Here is a 10125-nt window from a genome sequence, read left to right as displayed (position 1 = left end):
AACTAGCCTGAGAGCGTTTCTACATACACCGAGACTGCAGCTGAGAGATGGCTGTGAGAGAATTGACAACCGGTTTCTCACGCCGGTGTGTGTAGAAGCTCTGGAAAGCGCCGAGATGAGACTTTTTAAAATTATGTTGTAAAAATCCATTTGAATCGCTAAAATGAAGTAAAAAAAATTCTTTTACTTTTTAGTAACATTTCTACGATTATTAGACTGCAAAAATACAAACAATAATTGATCGTTCGACATAAACTGCCAATTCAATTTTTTCTCAGCTCCATCGTTCTTTGCATGCTGAGGAGATTTCTCTCACCGAAAATGCTGTCAGTCGCTGTCAAAGCATGCTGTCAGCTTTTTTCTCAGCTGCATTCTCGGTGTATGTAGAAACGCTCTGACGAAAATTTGAAAGTTACCCTAGAATCGAGCAAAAACTTTCACTTTTGCAATGCCTGCGGATTTCCAAACTGCTCGAAATTGCTTCTACAAACCTTTTCCGAGACGATCGTGCTGTAGATTTGCGAACTGTTTCCGCCTTTTCAGTTCACCGCAAAAAAGCCTGTAGAAACGCCTTTGGCATCGCTGATTATTTCACTCAAATCTGTCAGCTTTTATTATGCCTTTTTCCTACTTCCGCTGAAACGAAAAGCACGGAGGACTCGCTACGAGGTATGAAATTTTTAATATGGGTATAATTCCGTTGAAATGTTTTCGATTATTTTATATTAAAAATTCACTGTAAACCGCTGGTGCGTGATCTGGCTGTTTCTGATCATGCTAATTTAAATGATTAATCAACCATATAGCCAGTTGTTGGGTGCTTTTTGTTTACCAATCAGCACACCTCAGGCGCTCTGCGTGAATATCAAAATCAACCGCTCTGTATTAATATTGTTCGATCTTTTTATCGTTCTAGTAACATAGTTGCATCATGGCCCCGTCACGAAAGAACAAAGTTGTGAAGGAGGAAGTGCAAGTGTCGCTCGGACCGCAGGTTCGCGACGGTGAGGTGGTGTTTGGAGTGGCGCACATCTACGCCAGTTTCAACGATACCTTTGTCCACGTTACGGACCTGTCCGGCAAGGAAACCATCTCGCGCGTGACCGGCGGTATGAAGGTCAAAGCTGATCGCGATGAGGCCTCGCCTTACGCCGCTATGTTGGCCGCTCAGGTAAGAATAGCCTCGATCCGTGATCGTGATGTGTGGTCAAAGACCTGTGCTAGTTGGAATTAATCTTTTTGTTTTTTTTTTTTAATTACCCTAATATTCGCAATACAATAGGACGTTGCGGAAAAGTGCAAATCGCTTGGCATCACCGCGCTTCACATTAAGCTGCGTGCTACGGGCGGAAACCGCACCAAAACGCCGGGACCGGGCGCCCAGTCGGCGCTGCGTGCGCTGGCGCGTTCCTCGATGAAGATTGGTCGCATCGAAGACGTTACGCCCATCCCGTCGGACTCCACTCGCCGAAAGGGTGGTCGTCGCGGTCGTCGTCTATAGAGAGTGATACCAATATTTCCATCTCGAGTGCGCGTTGCGGCCGTGGATGCATTCATTTGTTTTGCTATGATTTTGTGTGCATCTCGTCTGGACTCTCCCCCGCCCACGTCTCTGTACGCTGGGACTTGTGTGCGCGAGTGTTACTCAAGTGCTAACAGTTTATTTCTTACGCAGACGTTTACAATTTTTGTCACTCCAATGCCGTCGTGTACGAGAATACCAATAAAACACGAACTGCTGCAGTCCTGATGAAACAAAATGTGAACTGGTCGTATTTATTTATTAGCTCTCGGTACGTGGACATACATTCGAAATAATTTTTTTTTGGCAAAGGATTGTAGAAGTCTTTCAGTTGGAAGGGTTGAGAAACATGCGTTTAATAAATAGAAAGATAAACAGCCGGCAAGTGCCTTGGGTACGCGGAAAGCATGGTAGATCAGTGCAAGAGCACCTACAGTAATAGACAATTAAACCTCTCACCACGATCGATTAATGCTATTACAGGGTTGTCCAGGAGTTTTCATAGCTTTAAGACACTTTAGTGACTCCTTACGTGAAATGAGCTTAATGTAATGGGAATTTGACCTTATAGCACCCTTGTTGGACAATTTCCAACTGGAATTTCCAAAGAGCCTGTCCAAAAAGGGTGCCATAGAGTCCAATTTCGATTATATGAAGTTCACTTCCCATAAGAAAGAGTCAAGGAAGTGTCCCACAACTAAACCCTGTAAAGCTGTTTCACCCTTCAGATAGTCTGAAACTATTTGAAATGTTATAAAATAATGTAATAAGGCAGCCCTATTTAGAGTGACTGTATTTATTCGATTCTAGGAGTATTGATTGTTGATTGGAATGAAATTCGCTGTTTGTGTTTGTCTTTGGTTGATTTTTGTGAATTAATAGTGTAGAGGAGTACCGTTCATCCGGGTACATCACAACTCAACATCACCCAGACAGCTCGAGCAATACAAATAATAGTTCAATGTATTTTTTTTTACGCTAATTTCTATGTATTCTGTTGTAATGTGCTGAAAACCTCAACAATTTCTTGATGATTTTATTACTGGTTTAAGTAATTGTACAGATACAGTGAAGGCAGGCAGCGGTCGGCCAAATGCCGCCTGGCACAACATTAAACCTGGGCCGCAAGTGGATTTGACTGACTTTGAAAACACGAGAAGAATTTTGTTTGGAAGACGCGAATGTTGGCAGTAGCATCAACGCCTCTATTATTATGTAGAGAAATTGTTCATAAACAACACAATCTTTCTTTCATCAATTCTTTTCTTTAATCGCCGAAAAGAATTCAAATGTGATATTCATATGTGGAAGTGTGTGTATTCATATGTGCATGTATGTGGGTGAATATAGTGAACTACGGAAAACATACATATTCAGCATAATTTTAGAATACCTAGAAACGAAAGACGATATAATTTGGCCTGAGCCGTAGCATGGTCATCTGGGCGCCCTTGGCAGAAACATAGTTATGCGCCCTGGAAAATGCTTTTACCATCCAATCATGTTATGAAGACTATCAATTTGGCGCACCCCAAGGCCCGGCGCCAAACAGCTGCAACAACCCGAGTAAGCAACATCAATAGGAAGAAATCCTCACTTTGAGAATTTAGCAATATCGGCAATAGAACAATGGCAGCTACAATCGAGTAAGCCCGGGATAAGGCTGTTCTGTTAGGGGAAAATCCTTCGGGAAGCACGTCCACTTCATTTTCGATTGCAACAGCCATGTCCGTATTACTTAATGACATAAATAAAACCTAAGGAGTTCTGAGTTTTTGGTGCCTAAAGCACTACAACTCAACGTAAAAGTATGCGACAGGTATCAATCGCTAGATATAAAGTACAATCTATGTAGTGAACAAAATACGTCAATTTTAGGTACCAGGATCGATGGGTCGATTTTGTTCTCAGTCCTTCTCCATGCTTCCGTCCCAGTGACTTCTCAGTAGAACGAACAGTAGCGGGAACCAAGAACATAATATCAAATCAGCATTGTACCACAACATAATCCTCAAAACTTGAATTTTAAGATCCACAGTAAAAAAATGACCACTGAGTAAAAGGTTCAACGCTGGAGGAAAAACGATATCGGTAAAAATATAGATCCGCATAACACAGTGGCTAAAGTGTGAATATCCTCTTGGCATGCTTATATCGATTATCCCAAACGACCAATACGCGATGAATGCGTAAAACTAGGGACCTGAGATGGGGCCCTACCTCAGTACCCATATACTGCTACCCAAAGGCAGATTGTTTTGGACTTATTTTGTGAGATAGTAATAAAAACAAGCTGAAATGCTCCTCCTCTTCCCTTCTCCCACGCACTTCATTATAATATAGTTGCAGGAGAGGGGAGAGGGTGGGAGGAGACGTAACAAGGGTTTAAGAATATAATTTAATGTAAAGGGCTAACACATTCATCGTCACGTCACACGCCAATATCGATAATGTGATACTGGTCGGTTGTGTTTGATTTATCGGCGTTCCATATGGACCACGGGTGCTAAATGAAATTGGTGCGTATATCCACGTACAGTATCTCATTGTTACTGCGAAGTCAAATTGATGGAAGGGAGTAGGAACGAGGGGGAGAAGAGGAAACACAGAGAAAAAAGCTCCACATTCGCACATACATTCCTACAGCAGCGGGCAAAATTCGCGATAACATCGGGAGAGTATAGTTCAACGCTCTCGCGAATGAGTGTGCAAGCAGGTGCGGTATAGAAGATAAAGTAAGACAGGCGAGGTTTAGGTCAAGCTAGTTTCAAACTGTCTCATTGGGATATTGTAAACAGTATTCCAGCATTCCTTCTTCACGTGTAGCTAAAAAATTGATTGCAGTTTGCATTGCAGCGTTTTTCTCAAGACTATCGCACCGTTCCGAGCCCGCATCGTGTTTGATTGTATGATTGATAGTTAGGCCCAATGGTTAGTTTAGGGGGCAACACCAGCCGAAAAACAGCCATTCGGATGTTTGTCTGCGTTTCTAGAATAGAAACACAAAAAAGCGTTTAGAAACTATTTGTTGATCGTGGTGTTGTAGCAGCATTTTTGATTGCTGTCGCGTCGTTATCTGTAAAGGAAAAAATGGCGAAACGTTAAGAACCACGGTCAGGCTAACGATCATGCATGCTTCCTGGCATATGTACGCTCCCCGCTTCTTCATGTGATCGAAGGCAATGTGACACACACACACACACACTTCAACACAGTGATGAAAATTAAGCAGCATAACCTAATGCATGAGCGAACGAACTCTGTACGACGAAGTTTTTAGGAAAATCGGGTAACGATCACATTAAAGTTTAAGCCTTCTTTTTTATTGACGGAACCAACAAATCCTCGTTACATCACGGCACGCAACTTAGATTGTGTTGCTGGCTTTAATAGCTTTCGCTTGAACTTTTTCGCCGACCAGACACACAAATGAATACAGCCCCTGTCCGTTTTGACTTGCGCCCCCATCAGAGACCAACACTCCCTTAGGCTGAGTTGGCATTCGGACCGCGGCGACGTCCGTACGCCTGCACCACGCTCGAGAAACGGCGGTTGTACTGAATGCGACGCTTAGCACGGCCCGTCTTCTTCTTCTTCTTTTCCTTCTTTTCGACCTTGGGCGTTTGTCCCTTCACTTTGCCGGCACGGGCGAGCGAACCGTGCACCTTACCACCGAGCAGGCTGACGGTGAGGTCGAGCTCGACCGAGGTCAGCTGAGATACGGTCACATCCTCACCGAGTGGTACGCCTTCGCAGTAGAGGTTCAGTTCCTGAGCGTCGACGGACTCTAGTCCTGCCAGAACAGCCTAGTAAAGGGGGGGACACGAAAATGGGAAGAAAACAAAAAAAAAAGCAAAGATGCTGTCTTGATTATTGTGGATCGTTTACAAAGGAGCATTTCGGAGTGCAGTGTGCGGTGCTATTCTTGTGTGCTGTTTACAAATTGAAGCGAATCGTGACGTTATAATGTGGAAGCAATTAATACCACGGATGGTTCTATACAAGCAAGCAACATCCGCTTCTCAATGTTCCTTGTGTATTCTTTGGGCAGAATTGTTTTTGTAGGAGGATCAGTGCGTGTGGGTATCGGCAAAGATCCGCTGGTGCCTGCCGGTGTAATACGCAATGCGTGAAATTCATTTTTATTTTATTTTTTTATGGAAGCAAATTAAAACCACGGAATGTTCTACTCCATCAAGACACAACCGTTTCTCACTGCCCCCTGTGTGTATATTTTGGGCAGTGTTTTTGATAGGAGGATCTTGAGTATGGAAGTATCTGCAAAGATCCGCTGGTGTCTGCCGGTAAAATAAATCGTCCTGATAAATCCAGTATTCTTTTTCTTTGTGGACGCAATTTATACCACGGATTGTTCTACAGAATCAAGACCAATCCGTTTCTCAATGTTTCCTGCGTATAGTTTGGGCAGTGTTTTTTTATAGGAGGATCTTGAGTATGGAAGTATCTGCAAAGATCCGCTGGTGGCTGCCGGTAAATTGATTTTGAATTGCAATGTACTTCAGAAAATACAATTGTAATAAGATTCTTTACATTGGCACAGATTTCAAATTCAGAGCGATAATAATCAGCTCCATCAATTGTTGTACCTTAAATTTATTTATTTGTAGCGAAAGTTATGGCCTCGATTGTAACGTAATAAGACGTTAATACCGAGTAGATATTTTCGCATTACTTTTGCATACACTTTAGAGATAAATCACGATGTAAGCCGTGTATATCCGGCCAAGATGTGGATGCATACACAGAGTGAAGTATTGCTATCAATAGATCAAAGAAATTTATCTGACACCTGCTTATTTGTAAAGAATGGCTGATTTTGTAGCGAGATTTATGGCCTCAATTATAACGAAACAGAACGTTAATACAGAGTAGATATACTCGCGTTTTTCTAGCATACACTCTAGAGATACATCACGATAGAAGACATGTATACCTGGCCAAGATATGGATGCTTATTATGGAGTGAAATATAGTGTTGAATCCCTGCATCACCAGCGGAAACAAAACCTGCGAAACTAGACAGTATATCCAAAAGGTTTGTTTGTAGCAAGATTTATGGCCTCAATTATAACGAAACAGAACGTTAATACCGAGTAGATAGTCTCGCATTACTTTTGCATACACTTTAGAGATATATCACGTGTATTGCGTGTATACCTGGCCAAGATGTGGATGCTTATATAGCGTAAATTCTTATCATCAATACCGGATACCTGCTCATTTGTAAGGAAAGGCTAATTTTGTGGCGAGATTTATGGCCTCCATTATAACGAAATGGAACGTTAATACAGAGTAGATATTCTCGCGCTTTTTTCTAGCATACACTCTAGAGATACATCATGATGGAAGACATGCATACCTGGCCAAGATGTGGATGCTTACACAGAGCAGGATCGATTTGCAAAGTATTATTTTAATGTGGTATCAAATAATAACAGTTTGGTCGTACACATCTTATCTTCGCACAGGAGGCTAAAGATGTTTTTTTTTTGTTTGGATTCACTTATAATTTGGCAAACGTTCTTAAACCGCAGCTCTCTCTCATTTTAGGAAGCATGTACGGTTTGGTAAAGTTTGCTGAAGCTAACATGCATCTCTTCGCTAGTTAACGATTGTATTGATATAAACCTATACCGCAGAACCATTGTAAAGAAAGGCGCTGCGGTTCAAACGTTCAAAGTTACTCTAGCAGCGATTCTAGGGAGTCTAGCCGATGTGTCACAGATGACTCTGCTGTTCGCTGCAAATACCGTCACGAATCAAGCATCAACTTGATGGTTAAAACATTAAAGTATATTATTTTTGAAGTAATGGTAACACAACTGGCAGGATTTTAACGCTTGTTTTGATCTCGATTTTAAGACAGTACCGCACAATCGGAGGCCGTACCGAAGCGTGTACAAAGTTTGCAGAAATTAACATGAATCTCTTCACCATTTGCATTTGTATTGATATAAACCTATGCCGCAGACCCATGGTAAAGAAGGACTCTGCGGTTCAAACGTTCAAAGTTATTCTAGCAGCGATTCTAGGGAGTCTAGCCGATGTGACACAGATGACTCTGCTGTTCACTGCAAATGCCGTCACGAATCAAGCTTTAACTTGAGGTTCAATATAAAGCAACACATTATTGACAAGAAATAGCACTGCGAACGCATCCGACCGGAATTCAATGAAAACCGTGTGTTTGATCGTGGTTCTAAAATAGCAACGACAACCATTCTACAAGCATGGCTGCTGATGGCCATTGCACTTATTTGATTCAATCAATTCAATTTAATTACACTTACCTTAACATGGCTAATGCTGTCACCCGGCTGGACGTCCAAGACGTGCGTATTTAGACCTCGAACGTGCAGCTGCATCTTCACTGATTGGCTTAAAATTAATCAAGCGCGATGGTTTGTAGCAACTAAAACAGAGAACAAAAGGTGACCGTCAGTTAGGCGAAGCGTTCAGATAAACACACATTTCAGACACGAGGTGGGTAAGTGGACAATTTTCAAGAAGCCGACAGAGGATAAACCTAGACACCACCGCGCATAGTGCGCGACATATGATGGTCAGCGGTGGAAATATAAAACTGAAGCACAAATCATGCTCAAAATCATACACAGCACCCCGCAAACTACGTTAAGCGAACACATTTTACTGACTAGTCCAACCCAGGTTTACCAAAAACGAGCCAAAATTAACTTAGCATTTCGTGAGACACGTACCCTGTGCGGAATGCAAACTCGAAAAGAAAGAGGCATGTGGGATGTCAGCGTCTAGTCGGAAATCGTGGCGACAGCTCGCCGCGAACCAGTGGGAAAAGGCCTTTCCATTAGCCAGAGCACGCTCGCAGAAGCAAGTCCAGGCCGAGGTGAACGTAGGGCAACCCGAATTCGAGCAATTTTGGAAATGCCGCGGGATTTTTTTTGTATCGTACAGTAAAGCGCCGTTTTTATCCGGCTGTTCGTTTATTCGTGCTGTTGAGAAATGGCAGTTCAACACAAAGTAGACATTGCGTGCTGAAGAGGATATTTGAAAAAAAGGTTTTTTGAAACATATTGTCATAACAAAAAACACTATAATTAATGGGAAATTTCAAACATTCATGACAACAAAATAATAATGAGTCCTAAAACGCCATCTATTGAGTAAACCAGTGAAGCTATGAAACTTTCGTTTTTTCTATAGATATTTGATTTTCCAGTCGTTTAAGCTTAATCTGTGGTGCTTATGATAGCACTTTCATCACTCACACTTAACCCATTTATAACCAAAATATGGAAAATTATTTATTCAAAAGAAATCCTGAATTAGGTTGTTTACAGTTACACCGTCCCCTGGTTGCTTCGACCAACTGTTAATCATGCTAAAACAAGAACAAAAAAGGCGTCGAAACCTTCATCGAAATCGAACGGCGAATATGATACCAAATATTCTCCCGTTCGATTCTGGGGCTTCCGCCGGATTCGAGAGTCGTTCGACGTATATGCTAGGTCTGATTATGCGTGTTAGGGCCATGGCAACGCTAATCCGATACGATTTTATCGAATGAGATGGGATTTGACAGACGTCGGACGTGCAATTTCGTCGTACGACGGAATCATTTTTTTTATTCCGTCGGATCGTCGCATCCACTTTTATCTGTCAATGTAATTATGCAGGAACAATATAAAATTATATTTTTAGAATGGTTAAACCATTCAAATCATCCAAATTATCCCAATATCAGCCGAAATAACGTTTGACAGCAACGTTCGATAAAATCGCAACGGATCAGCGTTGCCATCGCTCTTATTCGAATATCTGGGTGAGGTCCAGTTCCGACGAGCCCGGATAAACGGCGCTCCACTTTTTTTTTGCCACGATTTTTGTTTTCTCAATTTCCAGCCTACCCTCTGGCTGTAGCTCGTTAGACTTTTTTTGTATTGCCACCGAGAAGCAAGCGAAGTTCGTAGCGCGAACTCGAACACGAACAAGAAAAACACACCTAGGAGGTCGCAAACTGCTCGAAATCACTTGCCGTGCTTTCTAAAAAAAAAAAAACACGGATACACACAGTGTTCAAAACCTCCCACGCCTTCCCTTCCCAAATTCAAATCTAAGCCGGAATTTCAGTTCACTCTACCGCTGCGTCCCTTTTAACCGTAGAGTTGGCAATCAGATTTACACACTTAAGTTCCCAAGTGACATTTGCACGAAATTCTTTTCCCATATCTGCTCGATTAGTACTCGATACGCTTGAAATTGTGAATTTGTGTGTGATCACAAGTGTTGAAAGCGCCAAGATTTGGTGTGTTCGTAAATTTGAAGTTTCTCTATCGATGAACGATGCCGTCGAGCTCATTTTTCATTCATAGCTATGGTTTTTTTTATAAAAAACAAAAGATAATTTTTTGTGACGTTATTCTATAAAAAATTGGTATTTTTTTTAGTATAAAATGGGTACTTGAACAACTATGATGATAGGAAACATCATTTCCGAGCGAATATAGAAGAAAGTAACGAAAAAGCCGCACCACAGTTGATTTTAAAGGACTTTTTCTAAATTGCCTTAAACTGGTGAAGTTTAAGGGAAGTTTAAGGCCGAA

At 41.8% G+C, this 10125-nt stretch overlaps 2 protein-coding genes across 2 annotated transcripts; one reads left to right on the top strand and one right to left on the bottom strand.

The window, feature by feature from the left end:
* Positions 1-549: 549 nt before the first annotated feature.
* On the top strand, positions 550-1760 carry LOC120955733 (40S ribosomal protein S14a). The gene is made up of 3 exons (XM_040376846.2): positions 550-669; positions 917-1171; positions 1283-1760. Exons 2-3 carry the CDS (start codon positions 932-934, stop codon positions 1499-1501), a joined length of 459 nt encoding a protein of 152 aa, XP_040232780.1. The 5' UTR covers positions 550-669; positions 917-931; the 3' UTR covers positions 1502-1760.
* A 3063-nt stretch (positions 1761-4823) lies between these two features.
* LOC120954064 (FAU ubiquitin-like and ribosomal protein S30) lies at positions 4824-8361 on the bottom strand. The gene is made up of 3 exons (XM_040374618.2): positions 8263-8361; positions 7834-7955; positions 4824-5328 (listed from the first exon to the last, which is right to left on the bottom strand). The coding sequence occupies exons 2-3, from the start codon at positions 7906-7908 to the stop codon at positions 5008-5010; spliced, it is 396 nt and encodes a 131-aa protein (XP_040230552.1). The 5' UTR covers positions 7909-7955; positions 8263-8361; the 3' UTR covers positions 4824-5007.
* Positions 8362-10125: the final 1764 nt, after the last annotated feature.

Source organism: Anopheles coluzzii, chromosome X (assembly GCF_943734685.1).
Source record: "Anopheles coluzzii chromosome X, AcolN3, whole genome shotgun sequence".
NCBI lineage: Eukaryota > Metazoa > Arthropoda > Insecta > Diptera > Culicidae > Anopheles > Anopheles coluzzii.
This window is presented reverse-complemented; position numbering and strand designations above follow the sequence as displayed.